Raw genomic sequence first — 27,445 nt, 5'->3', positions numbered from 1 at the left:
CTTTTCCAAAATGCCAAAAAAGAAAAACACGAAACAGACAGTTCCTTTTCCAAAATGCGAAAAAAAAGTAAACCACGAAACGGCCAGTTACTATCGACACCACATTATCGCACGGCATCAAAACATTCTTGCACCAATTCGAGACCGAACGGGAAACTCCGTTCATGACACGGCATTATCCAACCGTCTACCAGAGCCGAGGAGGGGGGCGACCCGACCACGCTCGCTCGCGCCGACACCGACCGAGTCGAGTTCAGTTGTCAACCGACAGCGCTACGAGAAAGACGCCTGCACCCGCCGGCGTGTTCTCCAAACTTACACGCGATTAACAGCTGCAGCTTGGATTACAAACTAAACTGAAAGTGTCTAATTGTGTACAAGTGTAGTGATGACATTTAAATGGAAACACCCTCTATATCACCTGGAGTAACCACAGGGATGGAACCGAGGGACCGACTTGTTGAGGAGATTCTCCTACTGGCACTATTCCTGGTGTCCACCGCGGCCAATTCCTTGGCTTTGCTGGTCTTCTGCAGACGGCCTGGCCTGAGGACCATATCCAATAGGTGAGTCGAAACTTTCCATAACTTTCAAAGTAAAAGTTTGCTTTGGTCCAACTACTAAATGGGCCTTTGGAATTCCAATGTTTACATTTTTATGAACGACAAATCGTACAAATTAATTCACTGTGTTTAATTTCATCTGCTTTGGTCTTAAATCATCTTTTCATGCACAGAACATAAAAATGTAAACTTTGACGGATTTTAAGTACAAAAATTTGAACACAGAAATCAATCAAAATCGGCAAAACACTCATTAATCAGTATAAATCTTTGTATAAAAAGTTATTCACACTTAGAACAATGCGAAACAAAACTCCGAGATGGCATACGAACAAACAAAACATAGAAATCCGGTCAGATGTTTAGACCATAATTTTTTGGGGTGCACCTTTCCTAGCTTGGGTTGCAGCCAATACTGGTTGTATTATTAGACGATTAGTGTCGTCCGTCTACCTGAGTTTCTGACATTTATTTTCAATGCTTGCTCTTGCAACAGTTGATTTATGAACTCATACACGTTGCTCAATAATATTGATGGTCACATAAACTTGTATTTAAGACTCAAATCTTGACATTTATCTATTTGCCAATTCCCCAAAATGTACAAGAATATAAGACTAGATCATTCTCCAGATCAAAGGTCACGAAAAGGTTTTTTTGTGCCCATTAAAAAAGCACGGTCATCTCAACGGTACTTCGATATTGGATGTTCCAACCGAACCATTATTAGCAGCAATTTTGCACGCCTCTCAAGGAAAAAGGTCTTGAACTTGCAAAATTCCACACAAAAACGACACTCGGAAATTTTATAACCAATAGATACTGTTCTAATTACCGATAACAACTTTAAAGTATGAGTAGAACGTCCCAATTCCAACTAATTAATCTAATAAAACAACTGCAAGCTTGTAAACATTAATTTATCGCCTAATAATTTGTGAATACAAACAAATAAACATCAATCTAGCATTCTAGCGGATCGTTAGATGGAAAATTACGATTTGCTTTTAATTTGGCCATTTAAAATCATTTGACCACAATCGAAACAATTATTCTTAAAACTGAATTCTTACTTACGGCAATTACAGCTGTAAATTGCTTTGGTCATTTCTTTTAACTCGTTAACGCTTCATGGACAAACGGACAGACGATGTCTTTGATTAGTAACGATCTCCAGTAACCTCAATTCAGAACAGCTATTTCTCAATCCCGCAACATTGTTTGGTGAACTTTAAAACCACGTGGTGTATACGGTAGTTTTACTTCTATCTTTGGACTCTGTAGTTATTTATTTACCTTACAACTTTCCTAGTGGAGCAATCCGTTGATAACAAGCTCCTCTCATGACTATGACTCACCATTCTGACCCTAACGATCGTAATAGAGCCAAAGTGATGACCGTCGGTTCAGAGAATTTATTGGCAGCCTCATAAATTTAAATACAGTTGCATTCACCAGTATTTGAGCACTAATAAAAGTTTTCCATGCACTCAATCTTACAACGATGATTTATGAAATTCATCAGACACTCCGAACACTAAATGAATCATGAATCAATTTGCTCAGCAATAAAAATCTGGTTCATATTCCAAACTTTTTCAAGCAAATTAAATGAGTCTCGCTAAGTTCCTTTCGGTGTTTTGAAATGTGACCGAACTCTTGTGGTTTCAACACCACGTTGTGGAATTTCGCAAAACTTTCATTGAAGGATCACGATCTGCGACTTGTGAATTGGCACAGAAAATATTAGGAGTAAGATGATTTTTACTTATGCAATTTTATTGTTATTAAATATCCGTTGTGACAAATTCAAGGAAATTTAACAGAAAAAGAGAAATATTCTGTACAGATACGTGTCAAATGTAATTGTAACGCATAATTTGTACATTTAATAAAAACATTCCGTGATGTTGCATTAGCACGGATTTCTTCATCAAGCTAAAATCACGTTATTTCGTTTCTTCTGTCTGAAAGAATTCAACGTGCAGGTTTTAAATTATATCTTATCTAGCTAGAACGAGATAGGTATGCCATTCCTTCTTTCACGAGCTATTTCTTAATTTGTATTTCAATTGTAAAGGAAACATGATGTATTCAGCTCGGTAATGTTCGAAATACAACAATTTATTTCTGTATTTGTAACCTTGTGGTTGCGAATTGCATTTGCCGTTGCAACTACAAAATTTTGTGATGAAAACATTCGTCAGCTGTCTTGTGGCGAATAGCTACACTTCACAATGACCAAGTACCTTAATGACCTGTCTGTCGGAGACAAATTGTTGGTAATCAAACGATATGTAGAACTAAAAGACACGCGGAATATTACAGAGTCCTTCAGACATCGGCCGATAACGATTGAGTGGAACAAATCAGTGAAAACGCATCAAAACATTGAAAACGGTTCATTTTACTCGATAATAGGATGTAGTAAAGATAAATGAATACATTGTAGTGTTATTCATGTGTAGTGAATCAAAACGAAGAATTTGAGGTATTTCCAAAGAGTAAACACTTACAAATGAACTTAATAAAGATATTGATAATGATGGTGTTGATCTCATTGTTAAAACACATCATGATTACGTCAGAAATATAGTGGGAAACTTCTTGGTACTACCATGGCATAGTAATCAGCAACTCCATTAAATAATATTTATCAGAACCTTATATTCTGCTATCAGTCAGCATACATTTCCATTATGCATCACGATGACAATAATGATACTGATTTTGAAAGACATTGTATGAATTTCAATATTTTGTTAACATTAATAAATTGCGTCTTTGTTCTAATGCAAGGGATAGAAAAAGACGGGTCGCTCAGATTTAACGAGCATTGACCAACTCTTTATTATGTAATGGTTAAATAGTTGTCAAGCCTATTCCTAATAAGGATTACTATTATCTATACATTATGTCACACTCGACATTGACACCTTATAAGAAAATGATGCATTCATAACAATTTACTAAACAGAAGTTTATACAAAGATTTACCGCGTTATCAAGATTTGTTTATTTGTTAAATATACACAGTGAATCAGAATTTATGAACTTTAAACCAGATAATGTTTGTATATGGAAGAAACCACTGCGGTCAGGTAGTCTCAACAAATTTATTGCCACTTAATGCATTGTAATACAGTATAATCCTACTTGACACCTGATTATAGGTTTATCTAGGAAAACTACTTACTTTGACGTCATTCTTTGGTATTTTTTAGAAAGATGCCTAATTTGGTTCAGATAGTATAAATTATACACGCCAATTTTTAACGACTAGTGTCTCAAGACAAGTTTTTTTACGTTCATTCGATTCGATTCTTAAAATAGCTTTTGCAAAATTATCTAAAATAGACTTGATAGAGCAGTTTTTATAGTTTGAACATACACAAACATAAATAAAGTATTGGTATTACTGATGCTATGAAATAGGAATTTATAATCTCAACGACTGGATACATTACAACAATAGCTAGATTCTAATACCATTGCATGCTCAGCATACATGGGAATAAATGAAGCAAAATATGTCCCTTTGTTCTACTGTATCATAAGTCTTAAAATATCTTTATTAGAATAAAAGTCACGATACTTAGAGTGATTACTGAATAATGCGTTATAAGTTTCGTTCAATTCAATCAAATAACGTCCACTTCTGAAAAAAGACCAAAGATTTCTAAAATATAAGTTTCGGAGTAGAATATTTATACTAGGATCTTAATTGAACCAATTTAGACGACAAACACATTATAAATGTTGATGGTCATCAAATCAATTAACACACTATTAGCGATACAGTAAATAAACATTTCCATCAAAGGGTAAATGCATCTTTAATGTCAGTTAATGATTGGCTAATATGTTGTTTTAGTTTCACGTTAATTAGGGAAGGAACCTAATTCAAAACGGTAGAAATAAAGTTTACGGTTTTATAACAAGGCCCTCCAACCTCCGGCTTCTAGAATTTACTTAAGCTACCGGTAAGGAAATTTATGCAGATTGTAGCAATGTTATTCACTTTACGAACTTCAAGGTATACATTTTGCCGGATTAGATCTGTCTTGATTTTGGATTAATAAATGAGTTTCTAAATGTTATTAGTCATAAGATTTGTCGATGTTGGATCAAGACACAAGCGTGCATGATTTAGAAGGTGCACAGGATGTGTCTTTTAGTATGCAAATTTCAACAGCAGCTGATCAATTTTCAACCTTATAGCTAGCAGTCTGCGTGAGCGTGTTGTCATGCGATAGACTCCATACAAACCACTCACCGAAGCCAAACTTACTTTACAGGTTTTGATTGTAGTTTCCTTGTTTTATAATATTCACAAATATCCTCTATTGAAAATTTGTAACTAAGGAAAATTTGGACTAATATTTTGAAGTCGATGATTGATTAACTCAAATTTCATTGCGTTCAAAATTTATTTTACCAAAAGAACAATAGTTTTGTTTGGTAATATTATCAAAGCAAGAATTAATAATGGATTCTGCTTCGATAGTTTTAATGTAAAACCCTTCAACGTTATCCTTGAATATTTGTAGGACATAACCGTCGTTTCAAAACGTGTTTTGTAAATACAAAATGACTTTGAAATGAATTTGGTTAACCAGCCATACTTAATTGAATTATTATCTCTAGATCTGTTTGCAGCAACTGCAAATTTTGATTTGCTATCATTATAATTAATACAATAAGTATATTGACAATGATTGTTTGATCTCCTGGGCAGAGTAATATCTGAGATGAATCATTCAACAATACCATGTTTAATATTGCAGATAGTAAATAAAATATCAACAGCTATTCTTCGTCGTGAGTTGACTAATCCCACAGACAGCACTGCATTCTTGACTAAAAAAATGAAATATTTCAAGCTGGCGATCAACTCTCCTCCAGTAATCCTTCTAATAGTTCAACCACCTTTCGCAATAATGATAATAATCATGGACCGAAAGCAGCAGTAACAAAACATTGCTCAACAACCTCTGTCGGCGGAACAAAACCAGCAATAGACTACGCACACACCAGAACTGTCGTTGCAACGAGCATGCATACGTGTTGCGAGATCGTTCTTGACCGCTTATAACATCGCATCCGAAAGTAACGTTTACTTGCAAATAATAAGGTCGGTTCTTCATTGCAAGAGTATCCAGCTAAAGTTAGAGTCAAAGATGCTTTATTTTTTAAACCTTAGAATGCTCCTTTGCCGTTGCCAACGTTTGAGAGTATGCATACCAGAATTCTTCAAACGAAAGTGCTTTCTAATACAGCAAATAATAATTCACCTTCACCTTTTATTGATAAAGTATCATTCTTTAACGCAATGGAACTTGACGAAGAAGGAAATAATCAAAAAGTAAATGTAAGTAAAGACGAATCTTCTAATGTAGGTATTCACGGTGCGTTAACCTTGTAAAAGTCAAACAAACACCCAAAACAATTTCCTGTATTTAGTTACCATCGAAACAATAGATTGGAGTCGTTGGTTATAACATTTCATCTCAAGCCCTTATGTCATCATTAATTGGTGTGTCGCAATCATATCTCCGTCGCCTTGTCAGTCTGTTCAAAGAATTAGGTCGCTGCTAACTGAAATATGTGTCTGAATTTATAGAGAGTGGTCAACACATCACTATACCTTTTCGTTGAGAGATCGCATCTATTAAAAGTGCATAAGATGTTTATTTGGATTCATCAGCGTCATCTGTACCTATATCAAGAAAAAAAATACATTGTAGGAGGGTTTTAAAAATCGAGCTGATCGAGAATCAAACTCAAGACTTCTATAGTGACGATATCGTTGCGCCACTGCGCTAAGTATTTATCAGTATCTAGTCGAATAAATTCCACAACACAAGCCAAATTAGCTATTGATAATACGTTCATTGGCACATATCGGAATATAGGTCAATAGATTACACCAATACAAATATTATTATGAAGATACGAGCGTAAACTTTTGAATTCCTTGACAAAGACATTGTGCAGGCCCAGCCAATTGATACCAGTAACTGTGTCAAGAACTATGTATCTTTACACTTTGTACTGTTTTTTATTTACAATCACCGCGTTACTGTGAAGTAATTCTTTATCAATGATTGCTTTTGACTTTATTGTTCTATGAAATACGCGGAATTTCGCACTGATAATGTTTGCATGCGAACCTAAACCTTGCAATCTTGGTAGTTCTATAAATTGATACAACAGTTAAGAATTAAACGGCGAATATAATAACTCATTTCCTTTGACCTATGTTATTTCACGGTCTTCTGACGCAACTCGTAATAGACTTTATGGTCTGATAAGACGAATTTTAAAGCATTTCACAATTTACTTAAAGGCTAAAATGAAATTCCTCATAAAGTTAACTCGACAAAATTACAAATGGCCGCAATAACGTAGACGGCCGTGTATAATTTTAAAAATTCCCATATTGTGTTATAACGATGCTCATTAAAGTTCGCCCGTAAAATATCCATTAGATTTGGAGAATTCTACAATCGTTCGCCCGTATCAATGTCACATGCAAATAAATTTTCAACAGCTAGTAAAATACGTTTTACCTTAAGTGGTTCTTGGGCAACATTAGTAAAAGTATCACTAAAGTGGTAGAAACGTTCCGTTTTACTATCTAAATGCATTGAGAATTCTCAAACGCATTTAGTTGAAATTTAAATTCCTTAAAGAACGTGGCACGTGTAAATAATACCGTGTGAAAAACTTCTGAATGGATTCAAAGACATCATCTTTTATTAGAATCAATCTTCAATAGATTATTAGCGATTGAATTGAAATATTTGCTCTTAATTGCTAATAATCAACGTCAATTTGAAATAGAAATCACACAATTTATTTCTTTGATAAAATACTCGTAAATCTTTAGAATCAGTTGTAAAACAATCTGAAAATATATCAAGAAATGCAATGCAACTTGCAACAAGTCAGTCATTTGGTTTCCAAAGATACATTGTGTGTTAAGTTCAAAAACAATCGATTACATATTAATGAGTAGCAGTATTCGAATTACTTAAACATCTTGGTTCATTGTCTCGATCAGAGGTGCCTGGTATTTATAAATTACTATGGAATGATTAACGACAGTTGGAAAATTACATGTAGGAGGTTTAATAGCAAAAACATTCATCATTATTGTTATTTTATTGACTTCCACAGCAAAGGAATAAATTCTCAAATGATTATCATCATTCTCCCAATTGTTACTTCTAGTAAGCAGATCGTATAGTTCATCAAATAGTCTGTTCTTTTCACCATTGATTTAATAGTGACTACTGCATCATTCTCCTTTGAGATGATCTTCCATCAGTGTTTCTTTATTAGCCATAGGTTTTTATTCTTTCTTGACGCTTATTCATTGAGCTACTTAAATGGATGATCCTCTTGTTTGATCTTTAAATGGTCGTAACTGGAAGTAAATAACATCCTATCAATTGTTAAATCTCTGATTATGTATACTTGTAGCCAACCAGTTATACCGGATATAGGAGACATAGACAAATGACTGATGTCAGCTTTCTTTGGACAAAACAAAATACCACTTTCAAACCGCACGTTACTACTTTTGTAGTCATGAAAGCATGATCTTTATAAATGATTGTATCACGACCATTGTTTACATTGTCGGCTTTAGTCCTGTGCCATTAAATTTCACTTTTCAATGGACGATTTTCGACCACTCGTATGTTATTGCATCTTAAATTATTTTAATGATGAATTTCAGATTCAACTCCCGTCTTGTCACCTTGGACTAAAAAATCCATTCAGAAACTCGCGCTGTTGAAATTCAAAATAGCATTATGTGTTTCAACAGTTTAACTCCGCCTTTGTTTAAATGCATTAATATGCTGCCAGCTTGTCAACAAATCACTGCTTTACAAGTTGATTGAAATTAAAATAATTGATCTAAAACTATTAAGTTATTTATTTGTCACTAGAGAACTGTAATAATGCTTTCATGACTTTGTATTCGATACAGTCCAGTTTCCTTGATTGTAATTGAAAAGGCAATTTAGTTCTTTTCTTTTAAATGTTTCCTTATTGCTCCTGTATTTTCATAGTAACAGACTTTAAAGATATTTTCTTATTTGGTAGAATTTAAATACAGTCAAGAACCATTAATCCGTATTAACTTGTATTATCGCAATACTTACATGTATCTACTATAGCAGTCAGAACCAGAGGCAATAACCGAAACTTCCTTTTAAAGTAGAAAGTAAAAAATTTCGCTCCAAAAATAGGGCAAACAATTCTGTTACAACATTCTAAGAATTCCGAAGATCAGGTCAAATTGTCTAGACTAAAACGTAATCGTAGTCCAAGTTAATGTAGGAAACTTTATCACAATAGATTATTTGCTGTAAAGAGGACAACGGTCCTCATTCCCGCAATAGTTATCATTATTAGGGCAAAGGTCTCTCCCTTCCGTGTTTATTGGCACCTTTCTATAAACCAATGAGGGCTATCTTTTAGCGCTCACCAGTTAGCGCCACTGTAGAGTAAGGTCCTGTCACTGGCTAGTAGCGAAGACAGTGGCACCAACTGGTGAGCGCGAAAGTGGTAGGAGGACTATCGTATTTGCACTCATAAAGATGGCGCCACTGTAGAGTAATGTCCTGTCAATCGCCAGGGGTGCCAACTGTTAAGTATAAAAACGATAGCCCTCATTGGTACAGACAAGACATGCTCCATTTCTCTCGAAAAATCGCTCTTATTACCACCATATAGATTCCACAATGTAGCCTTACAAGCGGTCGTTGTAAACCAACCATTGGTACAGTCAAGACATCAAGCTCCATTTCACTTGCAAAATCTCCCTTATTACATTACAAATACATAACATGCCAAAACTGTACCTTTACAAGCGGTCGTCAGTCCATTATCCTGCCGATAAAGATTTCCCCATCGCCCCAAAAATAGAACACAAAAGAGTTCCGAAATTTTCCTCGTGATTACAGCTCAAACTCTGCTCCCATTTAAATTTGTAATTTGCCTGACACCTAACCCGGACCGACAGACAATGCCTGGTCTTATTCAATCTCCAAACTATTGAAAGTGAAGATTTTATCAGTCGAATTTCGCAGCTTTGTTCTCTTTGGTTATGGTTTTTACGGCAGTCAAAATTGTCAAAACATTTCTACTTATTTATAAAGTCTGATGAACTCACGGGCTTAATGGCGCAGTTACACTATGCGGGATATTGATCGAACAAAAGCACGATCACCATACCGAAGTATGGACGACACACGGCGAAACAAAATTAACTACATGTCTCGATCAATTCCCGCAAAGTGTAACTGCGGCTTATTAAGTAACAACTAAGCACTGTCATCCACAGATAAGAATGTCTTTCATTACCATCTGATTCTGTAATCTTTGTAAGTTGAGAAGACTTTGCAAAAGGTGAATGAAACTTATTGCTCTTCAACCACAGACACTCATGCCAATTTAACTCTCAATATTTAATAACCTTGATCCGTTTTTGTAACTCTCAGTTTGAAAGAGAATTCGAACGCATTGTTCGAATCTTAATTTTGGCCATAGACTAAGGATCATCTAGACTGACAGAATGGCGCGAAAAAAAGACAATTAATATGTAGAGTAAAGTAGGTCTAAACGAGTAAAAAAATATTTACCTGTTGTAAAAGTAGGTAGGTATATTTAGTTTTAATAAATCAGTATGAAGTTACAGTAAATATTTCAGTAGGTTTCTTATTAAAAATTTCAAAGCTTTAACTGACGGAAACATTGCAAACTTACATGATTCTTTTACATAGGTACAACTCTCTAATACAAAGATAAGTCGCCGAAAAAATTGAAAACCTAACCTAACATCTCTTTGTCCCTCAAGGGTATTGATCTACTGTGAAATCTATAGAATTATCTGTCTACCTACAAGTTTAACGTGTGGTTTAAAACTATTTTAGTACAGGATGCATTTGGAAGCGGATACGCGTGATATTTCTAGCGTTCGCTGCAATGGCTGCCTTTAATGACGTTTTGTGTTTATCATTTCTGTTTCATAACTATGGCTTTCGTGTCTTTGTTATAATTATTTAGCTTTTGTTGTAATCTTTTGATCAGTTGATTCTATTTTAGTTTTTTTTTGTATGTACAAAATCACGCTGAATTAAATTTTCCCTTAAAATGTAGGTAATTCTGAATTTTACTGCAAAATGGTTAACACAGACTTTTCCTATAACTTACCCTAGAGTTGGAACGAAGGTCACATACATCGATACAGCTAGCACAAAGTGTATTACACAATCATTACAATGTACCTACAAGCCTGCAATTAAACAACATAAAGTATTTATAATGCAATAACGTTTATTAAAAGTTTCCAAAAATATTCCTTTGAATACATTGGATGGATCAACCTGTATTTACATGTTACATCATAGAAAATAACCAGCTATCATTTATCAAAATCATACGTCTAGCTCGCTAGTTGAGAATCCAAACAAAAAAGAGCTTAAAATCGGACGTCTACAAGCCTGGTTTTTTTAATAATCGCGTGGGCAATGATCTTGGACAGAGTTTAAGACCGATTTGATGAATCACTTTTATTTATAAGAAATAGGTTTAAAAATAGCTTTACAAACAATAAAAAGTAAGGATATTATTATCTAAGTACAAAAACTTTTATAAATAACTTTGGAACATAAAAAGTGAACTAAGTACTGGCCAGATACAAAAATCGCGTGACAAAAAAGACAATAAATTGCTATTAGCACAGATAAAGAAAAATCGCGTTTGACAGTTAGGTTCGCGCGTTAATTTTGCTCGTTCACGGCCAAGGCTAGCCGGTACCACGCGTATTTGGCAATAAATTGATGTCGTTCCACTGTCGTTTTTCACAGTCATGGTAGAGGGACCACAAAGTCAGTCAAAACGTGAACAATATTTTGATACATTCAAACTTAACTCCAATAGTTAATTGTAAGCAAATAACGTTATCCAATAATCCACGTCATTGTATGTGTACTCGTAATATGTTGTGTTATTTATTACCTAATTAATTAAGGTATTTTGCTTCAAAATTTTCCTCTATCGCATAATATTTAACTAGGTACCTATGTATGTATTAGTCTTGTACGTACAAAATTTTTGGTTACCCTCTTCTAAACCACGGCATGATAGCTCTATATTCATTCAGTCACGGATTTCTTTTTTTAATTTAGTTAGGTTTATCATGCGACCGGCCCGTTAGGAGGCCATCGCCAAAAATAAACCGAATAGAATACTGACATGTAAAATTTCAAATTTCGAACATGCGAAAGCCATTTTTATGTTCATTTGCTAACTTTTTTTTAAATTTTTCGTCAACAAAAGGCAAAGGCATAATTTTTGAAAGTCTTTGAATATTCATCGTCATTTTAAATGTTGACATTGAAAATAAGTGACAACAATAATCTAGTTTATTAGCACAGTGCCCTTACTTGTGCAATAAATGAGCATTAAAACTTAAACCAAATGGTTTAGTTAATGCTTCTTATTTTATGTCTTATTACGACTGTTAAATTGCTTAAACATTTGGCTAAGAAGGTCTTCGTGAAACAAAAGACTCAAATGCAATATTTCAAGCCGGAAATACTGCAATAATTTTAATGTACCTACTACTTTAGTTTAATAGTGCGTGAAAAGTTACTATGGCGACCTTACACTCAAATTGCACGCTTGTCTATGGTCAATGACCATGTGGTATATAATAAGTTTAATATACCTAGCATTTCTCAAAGGGCTCTATTCAAACGAAAGACGGCCTTGCTAATAATTGCGATAAGGTGTGACTACACTGGCTCCGTGAGGAATCAAAGTACGTGAACTGTTACTTCTGATATAAATAGTGATTACGTCACCATGAATGGTGATTGCTTAAGTAAAGCTCTTGCCCAGTTAAGTCTTTGTTCATCACAGTTTCAGTTATTAGTTTATTATTACCTAAGCAACGTATTTAATAATATAGAGTTTAAGCTCCTTTTGCTTGTCCTGGAATTAGTACAACATGGCGGATAGATTAAATAATTTTTACGCCAAGGTACGTCATTGGTTACCACACGTGGTGTGTATTCAGCTTTACCCGTATTGATACAGTTTTTAATTTTGACCTTAATGTTCAATGCAATGGGCGAGTGCAGCTACCGTATACACGTTTTGTTTGCATCGATACTGACTGACGTTAATTTAAATAAAGAAATAAAGAACGCGTCGGTTACTTTTTTATGCGATACGATTAAAACCTCTTTTGTTTTTTTTTTTTGTTTTGTGCCAGGAATTTGCGGTGTGTTTTATTTTTTTAAGATACGGCCGCGAAGCTTTAGAGAAGCTGTCGAAAAAGTTAAGCAAACCGAAACACTGAAATACCTAATAAATTCTAAAAGATAAGTCGAGGAGGCCTTTGTCCAGCAGTGGACGTCATTTGGCTGAAACGAACGAAGTCGATATTATCTCTACATTATTGTAGGTATGTGAAACATAATGTACCAAATTATGCATGAAATATTGCATAGTTGTTTATAATATTTTATTGAAAATAGTTTCAAACACTGTTTAGTTTCAACGCCTGAGAATGCGAAGCGCCTAGTTTGAACTATCTCGACTTGAGTGACGTATGATGTAATATACAGATTTTTTCTTCCTTGTCGTAACGAAGTAAAAAATAAGACGCTTCATTTACGTAAGACGAGGTCGTGAGAAGTATTGTACCTAAATGTATTGCCGATTTAGGATCTAGACAGTGCAATTAAATCAATACATTTAAATAATACCTACCTATTTGTTGAAAAACCCGACTATCTATTACTTGAGAAAAAGAAGAATCAATCGAACATTCAGAATAGTTTAAAATTACTTTTGAAGTAATTTTGTTGAACTTTTAAATGGAAAATTACAGAAAGTACGTTTAGCGTAAATAATTAAATCAGTACAAGCTATTGTTCGATATTTTTAACACGTAGAATTTTAAATAAAATACCAAGTAATTGACTTAGGTTACTGTAAAAATGCTACACAGGGTGCTTAGGGACGTACAGACATAAAATATAATAAATATGTAACAAACAAAAAAGATCTCAGCTTAATGTCACGATGCTTGTAACAATACTATAGACATTACTGTAAATATATTACATACAATGGTCACGTTTATGTAAAAAAATACAATAGAAAAAACCTATTCCACCGTTTGTTGATTTTAACTAGTACGTAGGTACGTAGAAATTAGCTGAATAGCTGATGACGTAAAATGATGTAAATTGTTAATATTGACACGAATAATAAACAAACATCTTAAAATTTTCCTTCCTTATTAATGAATCAATCCTTTTATAAATACATTCCTTATTCATTTCATTAACTTGCATGGAAATTAGATCACGACTCTACATAAGGATCTTAAATATTAATTTTATCAATAGTAAATTATTAATACTCTTTATTTTAATAATAAATTATCTACTTACTAACCAAAAAGTCTGCCTCAAAGAGGATTCGAATTCACTAAATTTCCCTTGTCTAACAACGGTTCTATAGATGACCCACGCTGAACTGTCCCACCAAACTCAATGACAGGGGGGCGCTACCATCGTTCCATGGTATGGTATGGTTTCCAATTTGGCAAAAATCGGAACAAGCGATCCGGTATTGACACTGTAATAAATAATCAATTATTTTCTTAAACAATCTTTACAAAACCAACTACATTTTCCTTTGATAATGCAGTCAATTTCATTCATTTAAACAAACGAAGGCCTAATCGAAAATTCGAAATCATATTTTACATTGGCTAAATGCTCGAGGTCTTCGTAACACGCCACCTGGACCTAGGTATTACCTTGGGGCTGCTTTTAGTACTTGCATTGACCTATTTTAGACCTGCACTGCATACAAGCATGATAAGGTTGCATTAGAATCTTTCCTTTGCCACAGTTTTTCGTTTTAAAAACATTGGCTTAATTATCTGTGTAATTATGAACACTGACACTAAAAAAATATTATCAAATAATTAAACTGTGTTATTTTTAAATTATAATTAAGGTAATTAGGTCCATTTCAGAGAAATAGTTATATTTTTTCGCAATCTGGAAATACCCTGACAATTCTGTCTTACTATTATCTTTCAATGATAAAACAATTTTAATACAAATACAAACAACGCACTATTCGCAATCAGTTCGTAAGATTTAAAATATTAAATGGCGTAGAAAAAGTGGAGATAAAATGAATTCATAGAACAGTGAATGTCTAGCACAGTATCCAACTTGGTTTTCCTGGACTAAAAATAGACTTGTCGGTCTGTGGTATACAGATTTTCTTAAGAAAGTAGGCCAGGCTTCTGGAGACAATGTCAAATCCAGCCATATTTTAAATGTCGAGTAGCGATATTTATTTAAAAGAGTTCAGAACAGAATGTTTTTTTTTATGAGTAAAAGAATTTAAATAATTAATTCAAATTCTAACTCGTTTAGAGTTTATAATTAAATTCAAATGTTTTAAATTCTCATGTCAGATAACCTGTCAAAAGATGAAAGAGTACTGGCCGAAATGAAAGCATCTGCGAGAAAAATATTCAATGCTTTTTTAGCGCGCTTCTTTTCTTTTGACAGGTAGATTTTTCAGCCAAAATTAGCTTAAAAATGGCGTATTGGTTATTAAAAATGGCGTCATCAGATTTTTCTAATGAGTTCATAGACATTCAAAAGTAGTTAATATGGCTGTTTATAGTCAAACTATTGTCTCAATTTGTATGTCATTATACGGTCAAAGTAACTTTCCTGTGATAAATTCAATCACAATGTAACATGATAATATTCAGCACAAGAGCGGATCTAGTGCGAGTATAATACCTATACCGAAAAGTATTTCGCCATTCACTTTGCTAAATTAATAAAGAGTAAAACTATACTTTTTTTTTCAGTGTTTCCTTGTTCCCCAAGGCCATTTACTTTTAATTGTGAACGTTCAGCTGAATTGAAACGGGTATCTTTTGCACCTTTGTGCTAAATGATTGTGGACAACACTTATCTAAACAACTATCTTTATTAATTTGCTACTCTGGTATAAATGGTTAAAATGACAGTAATAAAAAAAGTGTAAGAAGATTTTTTAAATGACTTTTTAAATGCACTCTAATAAAAAAAAAGTGTAAGAAGATTTTTTAAATGACTTTTTAAATGCACTCTAATAAATCCTACATAAAAATAACACTACAGAATATGCCTCTGTGTTTAAATAGCTTATACATGCTTTTGTTCATTTTAATATCAGGATAGATTTAATTAAGTAACTACAAATGAAACAATTTGAAAGCTCAAAAGCTCGTTCAAAGGTCCCTTAAGTTTCATCTATGTTTTAAAGCACCAATACCGGAACTGGCCCTACATTCCAATACCTAACAGTACAACTCGTTTTACATAAGCTGATTAAATGCTTTTAGAAGAGTTCAATGACCGATAGCTGAGAAAAAGCTCTTACAAAAGTTTCTTAAGGTGAAACCGCTGATAACGATGGCATTTAGAAAACTTGAGGAAATTCGTAAATAAGCGCTTTAAAAGCTTTATCTGTCAGCTTAATTGTGCCTAAAAGTTCTACTGAAAGCTTTTAAGTAACTTTTGTAAAGCTTTATAAAGAGTTAGGTAGATTTAGTATTCCTCAAACTCTGTTTTTTCATAAATCATTTGAATGATAAGTTTTGTATCCTGAATCGAAATATAAAACAAAAATTAGTTGCTTTTAACTAATTAAATACCTATTTATCATAATAATTGCGCGATTAAAATATGAATCAAATAATTGTTAATATCTGTAACAATTATGAAGTAACAAATTGATTAAAACGAGATTGTCTTTGACCATGGACTATAAAACTATTCTTTAACAATCTTTCATAAGAGAAACAGTCGCGACCTTCAAAAGATGTTAAATGCTCTTCAAAAGAATATTTCTTCGTTTTATTAAACAACGTAGGGTTGCCATTTTGTCTAGTAGAAAAGTCAAATATTTCAAATATGAAACGTAATTAAAAATAAATGAGCCATGAAATGAGCTGAATAAAATGAAAATACACTCAGTTTTTAGGTTCTTAAAGATAAAATTTAATGAAAAGAAAAACTTTTTTTAGGTAAGTATTCTAAATACAACATGATTATCATGACACTTTTTTGGTAGTCAGCCGATATGTGTCAATCTAATCGTAGTTTAAATTACCTTTTGTTTTAGTTAAAGTAGTACTGCCATATCATGTTTGTATGTAGTCTTATCTTTCTACGAAAGAGCATTTTAAGCTTTTTCGATTCTAACGATAATAATATCGTGGCATATTAAGTCTTTAAGAAACCCTCCCTTTTTAAGAAACATTTGGTAAACCGGAATGGTTTTTCGGCTCAAACGGCTCTTTGTAAGAAAATAATTAAAAGGTACATTTCTCTTTCACTTTTCACGATTAGTCACTTCCGTAGAACCGTTATTGGCACGGACAGCCCTGCATACTTCGTATAGTACAAGCAGTAATTAGGTCACTGCTATGTCTCTGATGATATAGCATCGGTATTAACGTTTTCAGGTGAAGGTCTTAGTCGATACGGCAGTAATCGTGAATCTGGTAATGGAAAGCAAATAACTTATGTAAATAAACAGCATTGAAAGTATTAAACGTCGAATGATGGCATTAATGCTACCGAGTATACGAGGGAAGAGTATTATAATCTCAAATACTTTAGTGTATATGAGGTAAGTCACCTCTGTCACTTCTTCTCAGCGCCAGCCGATAAGTTGATCCAAAGTCGTGGAATGACAAGCTATTTGGGATGTGTTTAGTTGCCCTAAAAAGGTCTTACATAATATTAAAGGTTTTGAATTATTTTTCCAAGGACATTAGTGCATTCTAAACTTAGAACTTTACCGAATACTTAGTGATAAAGTTGTGGGACGAAACAATAAACATATTTTTCAACTTTTCAACAACTACATTTAAAGATTAATACAGACTTAACCGACATAACATTGATGAGTAATGTTTAGGTTTGTTTAGTCACCGGGGCTGGCACGCGTCGCGCCTACTATTAGCTAATACTCTAGCCAAATAATTAAATAATAATAATAAATAATATCCTTGGACATTTTTACACTGCGCCTCTAGTCCCAAACTAAGCAAAGCTTGTACTATGGGTACTAGACGACGGGATAAACATACTTATATACTTTTTTTTTTTGTAAATACATACATATTATATATAGAAAACACCCAGACCCGTCACAGAAATTAAAATTCATCATTTCAATTTCTGCCCGGCCGGGAATCGAACCCGGGACCTCTCGGCATAGTAGTCCGTTCTGAACCACTACACCAAACGGCCGACTAAATTGCCTTGATTAATTATATCTAGAGTTCTAGACTAATTTCTACTACTGACTTACGTATTTACAAACTTGACCTTCATTGGTTGGGTTTTTATGGACTCAAGTTGTAGGTTACACAGGAGTTGCAGCGCTGGGAACGAGAGGTGGGAATAGTCCCCTTTATTTACATTTCTACTAAGGTAGATTATGTCATAAAGTTCAGCGTTTGCCGCATTATTTTTATGTAAACATGTTCATTGTATTTTGAATCAACAGTAACAAATAACGAATCACCAATAGTCATCAATAAGGAAAACGATATAAAATAAAACTTCGACACCATAATAGGGATTTTCCCCATCTGATTGGGTAAGCTATACGTGCTATGGTTTTAGATACGTACCCACCAATTTGTAGCACAATGGTTTCGTAAAATCCATGGTATCTATTGTTATTCAATGGACCTATTTAACGCACTTAAACAATTTTAATGTAACAGCTCTATCTACCTCTTTTTTCACATATAATAATAATATCACAGAATAAAGCCTGAAAACTAAAGGTATATCTGTGTATTTCCACGTAAAATATATAAGGATAAAAATCATTAACCAATCAATGTCTGGGGCTCATAAACAGAAATCAAGCATACAGTGATACTAGATAATCTATAGCTACTGTAATACAACATTAATCTAAATTGGCATTATTAGACGCTATTGTGATAAATAAATAAAGACGCCAGATAGTGTCGAACAGTCTCGAAGTAATGGGTGACATTTAACTATGACATCATTTTAAATCGTGGGTTCTGTTACCACGCAAAATTCTTTTAGATCTTTTCCTAGTAAGCTCTGAAAAAGGCCCATAACCTAATAAATAACCAATAATAAAAGTGCTTTATAAAGGGCCTATTAAGCATTTTAATCCGAATTGATACCGACGGGAGTCGAGCCCAGGACTCAAGGCAACACAACAATGAGTACCATGCGCGTGCGCAAACAATGAAAACCATTTGTAATTCTACGGTATCCGCCGACGAAGGTCGCGGCCAATAGTGGAACAATGTGCCTAAAACTTGGAGGATTGCAATACAAGGAAAGAAAGTACAGACGATGCCACGTCAAGCTTTACACGGTACTCTCTGTAGTTGTAATAGGCTTTATTTTGGAACAAAAATGTATAGTCTGATTGGCTGTCGACTGTACCTACATACCTATCTTTTGCTAACTAAAAACATTTGATTGAAAAGATAGAAAGCATGTATTTAACGCGAGCAGAAAACGTAGGGGAGACTGGCCCAAANTCTAAATTATATTGAAAATTTAAACTTTTGGTAGGTTGAATTCAATTTAAAATCAATCACAGAACTAAAACTACGACATATTGAATAGAGTTTGGACGTAATGATTTGTAAGTACGGGTCTTTTCATTCGCTTCAAACTTAGGGTTAACATTATTTTTTGAGTATAAATTCTAGTCACAACTATTATACCTACTAATATCGGAAATTAGGAGTGTGCTTTACTTCATTTACAAAAGGTGAAGGTGTAGAAACATGCAAAGCGTTTTCGAAAGTGAATTGAATTCTTTAAGAAATTGTATAGAGCGAATTAATTTATATGCTACTACCATACCCACAGTCAAGGTTTTATTCTTTGGTACGCATCAAACACCGAGTTAATGTAGCAAAGAATTAATTAATTTCAAAACTTCTATCAACCTCGAGCCATTTTATAAGCCGGCATTGTGGTAGATAAGAATCGAGGTCTTACATCTTTCTGAGTTCACAAAAACCGTGAGAATTCTCTGTGCTAATAATTAAGGTGCGAATACGTTGGTTCGTAGGGGGTTAATTGAAATTACAGATTTCATTTCTTTCTTTCAAGTGTCGACTATGTTTTGCTAGCTGTTCCCGCGACTTTGTACGCGTGAAAATAGTTTGAATAATATTTCCCATTTTTGCAACATTTTTCTTTACTGCTTAATATTTTTTATTGGTTAAATTACATATAATGTTTTGGTTGAATTCTCACACCAAATAAGGTATGATATCAATGTTCTGTAATATTCTTAGACCGAGAGCAAAAAACTTAAAGCCACCATAAGTCACATCAAGGTAACTTAAAGGTTAACTTCCCATTCAAAAGTTCAGCGACCTCTAATGTAGTTATCTTATGTAATAGTTTGTATACGACCTTATAATATACATTACCATAATAATAAATCAAGTCGTAACGTACTTTATAGCTCTTGTTGATAGATTTTTGTTTTTATAGACAAATGTTTCAAATTATTATTCTTACATAAGATAGTTTTTTGTTTTTGAAATTGTTTTTAGAAGAGCATTAACCTTTTGAGGAAGTTCGTCGTCAAATAAAGACCATAATGTATAAAGAAAGTTACAATTGTTACGGCTTCCTTACACTTTGCTGTTGGATCCAAAGTTATATCAAAATAGCTATTGAGATTAATGACTGTTATTTGTATAAAAATATACTATAACTAATTGGGTATTAGAGACATAATATCAAAGCACAATTTCTAATACATAAAATCCTCGTGTTATAGTGTATGTAACAAAAGTCCTCCGAAACGGCTTGACCGATTCTTATGAAATTTTGTGTGTGTATTCAGTAGATCTAAGAGTAAGATGTCAACTATTTTTCATACCCCTAGGTGCAAAACAACGTTTGCCTCGGTCAGCTAGCACAGTCAGCATCAAATTCGTGACACCCAAAGTAGTCAAAAAGTTCGCAACACGTCTTTGTTTTCATTGGAACCAACCAATGAAAACAAAGACGTTGTGTTATCAAAGTGGCCAAAAGCCACTTTGGGTGTCACGAACTGTTTGGCGCTGACTGTACCTTACCTTAAAACACTTCATTAATTTAGCTCGTGAAAGTTCACTAACCTGTCAACTAGCTGTCAAAGTCACATTCCAACTACTTTAGCATTGTCTTTATGTCTTTCTGCATTTCCGAATTACGTCATAAAGGTCGGAAATATTTTTTTGTAACATTTTAAGTTCCGATCGATTTTGTGTGACGTCAATGCAAATTCTTTAATGGCTAAAATTTATTTGGGTAAGTGCAATATAAAGATCTGAATTTATTGGGTTTCAGTGTTTCAGTTTTAAAAAGTTACGAAAATAAGTTTTTAATTTAAGCTTCATTGTATAAGAGCTCATGTAGAGGCATAAGTGCTTTGAAAAGGCTCATACACTAATAAAAAAAATTAATCATTTTGTAGCAATTTTCTAGAAAAAAGTTCTTTTTTACACTAAAGTTATCACCATAAACCAGTCTAGAGAGAGAGTTGAGCTATCGTAAGGATCGGAACAGGTTTGTTAGACCAGACCTTAATATTGGCTAGCTAATTCGATTTAGCCGTTTCTTATAGGTATCACGAACTTAAGTTACATCATTTAGAAAAAAAAAACTTTTGCAAATCCTAGCAAAAGAGGCTGACAATAGTGACTGAGTTTCTTGCGCTGCTTCTTCTCAGCACTGGCCTATTTATTGTCCCGAAGCAGTGATAGGGTTAAAGTAATACAGTGACGTGTAAAAGCGTTTTTTAAAAGCCTATTTGGAGAAAAAAAACTTCTATGACTTTTAAATCCTGAAACTTAACAACGAATAAAAGGTTAATAAAATTTTCCGTCATAAAAAATCTTATCGTTTGCAGACATTTACTATCAAAGATATAAAATTAACAACAACAATAATATTTAAAACTAGTATGAAACATAATACCAGACGAATAGAGGAGACGATTATTTTGTATTTCAAAATTCACAAATTAGATCTCTGAAATCTTCGTAGGTGGTATTAAATGTTACATATTGATTAGTATTTTTTATTCAAAAACTAAATATACCTGTCCCCAAATATAGCATAGTAACCGATTGGCAAAAAAGTTTCTTATTAATCACATCAACTCTATAATATCAAGGCCGTAAAAAATACGAGAGCAAAAAATCTTGTTTTGAATTTTAAAAAGGTTTCTATTATTTTGAAAATCATGTTAATTTGTGCCTGATCATTGTATTTGGCATTATAAACATTTTTTTAACTGATTAGCATAATTTATCATCTTTAAACCAAATCCAGTTTTTGTTTTGATATAGGCTGAATAGTACTTACATACAAGTTTCACGTCAAGTACTTACTAAACAGATAAATAAAGTTTATAATATACTAGCTGACCCGGCGAACTTTGTTCCGCCTTAATGGCAATAAATAAGCAGACTTTTTTTTTAATTTTGAACGGGACAAAAAGTATCCTATGTCCTTCTCCTGGCTCTAAACTACCTCCCTGACAATTTTCAGCTAAATCGGTTCAGCCCTTCTCGAGTTATAAGCGAAGTAACTAACACGACTTTCTTTTATATATATAGATTAATCGTTAACCAAAATTTTCTGTTTATACACTACATTGTATTTTCGATTAGAAATTCAATGCTATATTTTAGGTATCGAATGTTAAAAGTTCTTCTTACTATTTTACTTCATTTCTTCTTTCAAAAAACAAACTGTTAATACGAGCAGTATCTTAAGACATAACTTTCTTGACTATGTTTTCATCTTAGATTAATAAAACCTAGATAGATAGTCAGTGCACGAAAGGTGAGGCAGTTTTTAGGGAGCCGGCAAGGCTTACCTACCCGTAAACGTCACATGAACTGTCAAAGTGAAAAATTGGTAAACACGTCCGACGACTTTTAATTAATTAAGACGGTTTGTGCTGTGAAAGGGTGTCTAAATACATCAGAAAAACGAAAGAAAGTGACCAGTGTTACATTTCATAAGTAAGTACTACGATTCGACGCGTATTTTGCTTGAATTTGGCTTTCAAAAATTAAATACGGGAATACCAGTAACAAGAAAATTTATTTCCCAATCGTTCGCCGTACAAATACACTTCCTTTTTTATGAAATCGAGACTTTTAAGTCGATTTATCTTATTGTTATTAGGTAGGTACTTTGAATTCAATAAATAAGTAAGTTCATGATGCGTTTTGTTTTTGTTAATTATAAAATAATTAAAAACGTATTAAAAAATTCCCTGCTTTCGGGAAAATCGCCTTCACTGTCTACACTCCCCAACAAATTTGACACTAATGACATAAGATTTTTGCCTCACTCTTGACGAAGCGTTTGTATGAAGACTATCCATCTAGGTTTTATTAATCTAAGGTTTTCATGTTCTGTATTCGTGCTCCAGAAGGCACGTTTAGTTGTCGTTAGATCGTACCAATAAATATTCGTAAGTAACTATTTAAAAATTCAATCTGGCAACTTGGACCGTGGGCCAACTTTTAAGTGGGCCAAGTCGACGGAAGACTAGTCCCGAAATTTTCCGCGCAAATAGCTCATAGATTATCCGTCATTTAGCGATGTAAACCGCACCTGTGCGTCAATCAATAGGTACTAATTACACCATCACTCCTGATTCGTGCTTAATTACAATAATAATGGGTCGTTTTGGCCAAATTTAATGGACACGTGCATCGTCATTACAACCGCCATTTTGGGACCATCCTTGGATTGTTTATTGGTTGATTTATGAGTTAATCTCTATTAATATTATACATATAGGTAGGTACGAAAGTAACTGTCTGTCTTTCGCGTCTAAATCACTGAACCGATTTTGATGGAATTCGGTATAGAGATGGTTTAAGTACCGGTTTTTGAAACAGGTCCGCGTACGATATAGTTCTTCGGTGATAGACACACTACACGGCTAATAACATAATCATAAGTTTTTTTTAAATCAGAAATATATTTCTTGTTCTCTTCTTGAATAATTTATCATACCATTTCAGAAACAATTTCCCGTCTTATTAGAAAAATCTTATCCATATTAAATTCAAAAGACCCCGTCATTTACACATGTACATTTTTTCATAGAAAAAAACTGAATTATATGCAAAAATATGTAATGAAATGCTCCCACCGACCCTGAATACTTGTAGGGAATATTTATTTCTTCTATAAAGTTCCACGTTCTTCTTTTTAATATTAAAACAATGGTAATCCTTTAAAAGCAAGGTTAAGTATTGTTTTCCATCGACTGAGCACTTAATGGATAGATAAAAGGGGAATTCTAACGGTGTCCAAAATATACCAGACTAATATGTTTTTAATCTGCTATAAGGATGGCCATCCCTAAAAAGATATTTGAATCGATTACGATAAAATATCGAAATCACAATTGACTTTTTTCATAGAGAAGATGATCATGATAAAAACTTCAAGAAAACTGAAAGAATCCCAAAAATCAATAATTGTTTTGTAATTTACTCTTTCATTACTAAAACTAAATGCAATCAGTGCCTTGTAAAATCGATATTAAATTGTTATTTCTTACTTTGATTCGATCACAAATTGGCATCCCTACTTGTCATTATGTAGGAACTTACTCATAATATCATCTACATTCCTTGTTATATTTCCAAAGTGTTTAAAATATCTCATTGTTTTAACGATATATAACATTAACTGAACAAGCTTTTATTTTTGGACGAACTTCATTTATCAACTTCTTACATAACAGGACCAAAACAAAATTAGATCCTCCAATTTCAGCTAAAGAATCCTTAAAAATATAAACTTTGCCCTAACAAACAAATCAAAATCTAATTGTGGTTTTATATTAACTCCTAACTATTTTTAGAATAAAATTACGTGATCAAAGGAGAAAGTTTAAAAAAANTGAAACAATAACGCGCCGTGTCAAAATTAAAATGGCCGCTATAAAAAATGACAGCTGACAGATGACGTCATTGGCACGCAAAAGGAAGGTGGATTTGAGCAAGTCCTTTTGACTCCCACAAGTACGTAAGGCGGTACGCAGACTAAGATGTTTTAATTAATAAAGACAAGACATTTAACTAATTGATAGGTCATTATAGGATTGGTCTCGAACTGTGTGACTTGTCCCGTTGAATAAAATTATAAATTATTTTTCAACTTATTAACACTTACCCTCTTTGTTAGTTCTGAAAAACTGTCATTTAATAGAAATAATATTATGTATTATGGCTTTTTAGGTGTGATAGTGATTGTGATATCTGATGATATTGATTTAATGATTGTGTTCGATAAATAATAAGTCAGTGTTTGCGTTTCTGTTTGCGTAGGGCCTTATTTTCTTAACTCATTAATTAGTCTGTTAAACCTCATATCCTTTGTCTTTTAATTGATTCGTTATTGTTATTGAAGTCTTTTACTTCCTAGCTAGACGTATCTTTTGTGCCTTGTAACGCCTAGTATACCATCACTTCAATTGAATTTGTATCTTAAATTGAAGATGTAAAGTTTAAAATTGATCATAAATGTTGAAATGGTTTCGTTAGATCATCGACAATAATGTTTTTTAACAATAAACATTACCAGCAATGTCCTTACAAAACTTATCGTGCTATAATTTAAATATACTTAGAATTCTTCAATGCTCTACATATTAATTTTATAATATTAATGATCTGCTATAGCAAACAGTGGATCAATCTTCATTTCTGTGGTAAGCATACTTGCGGTTGTTACTTTGCATTCTGTTACAGCCATCTAAGTATACATAAATTTATTAAGTACCTAGTTTATGTAAATAAGGGTTCTCTTATCTCTATACAGGCTGTTGATTTCAATCCTCACCATAAGCTACTTAATCAACTCTCTAAATATGGCGAGGATTGAAATCAACACACTGTATATTAATAAATGTATCTTTATTAAGCACGTAGCCAATCTTCATTTAAGTATGATAACATTCGTTGATTCGTCATGATAATAACAATAAAAATAATTCACATTGACTTAGGATAGCTGCCATATAGCTCCAAAACTTAAACAAAACTTAGTTTGCAGTAATACGGCTAAACTAACAAGCCACATACAAACAAGGGTTCGAATTAGTCGACCTACATTACAAATTGGTCGGTTACTCCCATCGTAGCGGGTTAGGATCGCAAATATGGAGTCATTATGAGAAATGAGATTGGGAAACCCTACACGACCTATTTCGTAAGGCATTTGTGTAGAAACTTAAACGTAATGAATCATTTTCGCCTTTGGAAACTGTTTATACTTATTTATAACTCTCAGATCATAACTGGTTTCAATATAACACTTTATTTGGTTTCTCAAACTAGTTTTTAAAGTGATAGTCCAATTTTTTGGGTTTCCCCGACCTTGTCTTCTAATTTCGGATTATACTGCCTCTTTATCACTAAAACATACAGAAAACCTAAATTACAGCTTCGTTTTGCAAAATGTAAACATCTGAAAACAGAATGTAAACATGAAAGGTCTTGTTGCTTAATGTGACCTTTAAATCCCTAATAGAACGTAAAACTGGCCAAATATTTGTATTTACAGGTGATTTATCTTTGGCAATACTGATAAAGATTTGTTCATAATGGTTGTGTATTTGTGGGCATCCTTGCGATGTTACAGTCTCGATGAAAAAGTAATGTAAACGGTTTCAAAATTCAACCTTTAACGCGAAGACTATTGATAATAACTGAGTTAAATAAATTACCTGCTGCAGGCATCTTACGATAACATTTATATTTCAAGAACAACTTTCGATAGTGAAGAAACAAGACTATGAATCTTGAAAAAGAAATCTCCGACATTTAAATAAAAAACTGCGATCAATTTATCATTCCGTATCATCTCAATTATTAATCCAAGGCGTTTGGCACGGTACTTTTCCGAAGATTTGTAGTCTTATTAAATTTTAAAAGGTTAGTGATGACACTTTTTATTAATTTCATGATGAAGCTTCCTGGCAACGATGAGAGATAACAGCAATGCTTTATTTTAACGCATTCTAAAGACTGAGTTCATACAGTACTAAATAAGAAAATGGGTCACGTATTTTCTTAGAACTTCGTGTGAATTCAAATTGAGAAACTCTTTTTTCTTCAAAAAGATTTTTTTGTCAATTCATTTGTTTTTCAAACCAGTACTTCACTCTGTGTCCAGTATAGTCACTGCTTATAGAGATTATAAATTCAAAGGCGTGCGAATGTAACAAAAATGCACCAAAACACAACATTGTGGGCAGATCTCATGGTATAATTGGCCTCGACACAGTTTCGAAAACTGCCGGTTTGTTGTTGTACAAAATGGAAGGTTTTTGACCATTATTGCCTCCTTCTTTGTGGGGACTTTGCAAAATTAGGCTTAGAAAACAAATTAGCGACGTAAATGGTTGCTGGGGACGGTTATTGTTATAAAACTTTCAAGAAACATACGGTAACAACAATTTAATGTTAGGAAGTTTGGACAGCAAAACTTTCTTTTTTAACAGTAAAATATTATGGCCACTAAAAACTGTAATTAATTGTATTGTTTCAAACTATGTTTACATGTGAAAACATATTACAATGCCAGCCAAGGAAAGCGCTCCTTGACAATAAAAAAATACATTACATTCATAAATGCACGTCGATTGCAAAAACAATTCCGCCTGCAGATGAAAAAATGCATGTAAATAACGAATATGTGCAG

General features: G+C 33.3%; 1 protein-coding gene across 1 annotated transcript in view; it reads left to right on the top strand.

Annotated features, from left to right (window-relative positions):
- Window positions 1-235: 235 nt before the first annotated feature.
- LOC114354966 (tyramine receptor 1) overlaps window positions 236-27,445 on the top strand; it is a 30,212-nt gene continuing 3,002 nt past the window's right edge. Inside the window, exon 1 of the mRNA XM_028307585.1 lies at window positions 236-566. Within this exon, the coding sequence (XP_028163386.1) occupies window positions 400-566 (167 nt within the window). The 5' untranslated portion in view covers window positions 236-399. The remainder of the gene's footprint in view (window positions 567-27,445) is intronic.

This window comes from Ostrinia furnacalis, unplaced genomic scaffold (assembly GCF_004193835.3).
Source record: "Ostrinia furnacalis isolate ACB-3 unplaced genomic scaffold, ASM419383v2 OfSCF2290, whole genome shotgun sequence".
Lineage (NCBI taxonomy): Eukaryota > Metazoa > Arthropoda > Insecta > Lepidoptera > Crambidae > Ostrinia > Ostrinia furnacalis.
This window is presented reverse-complemented; position numbering and strand designations above follow the sequence as displayed.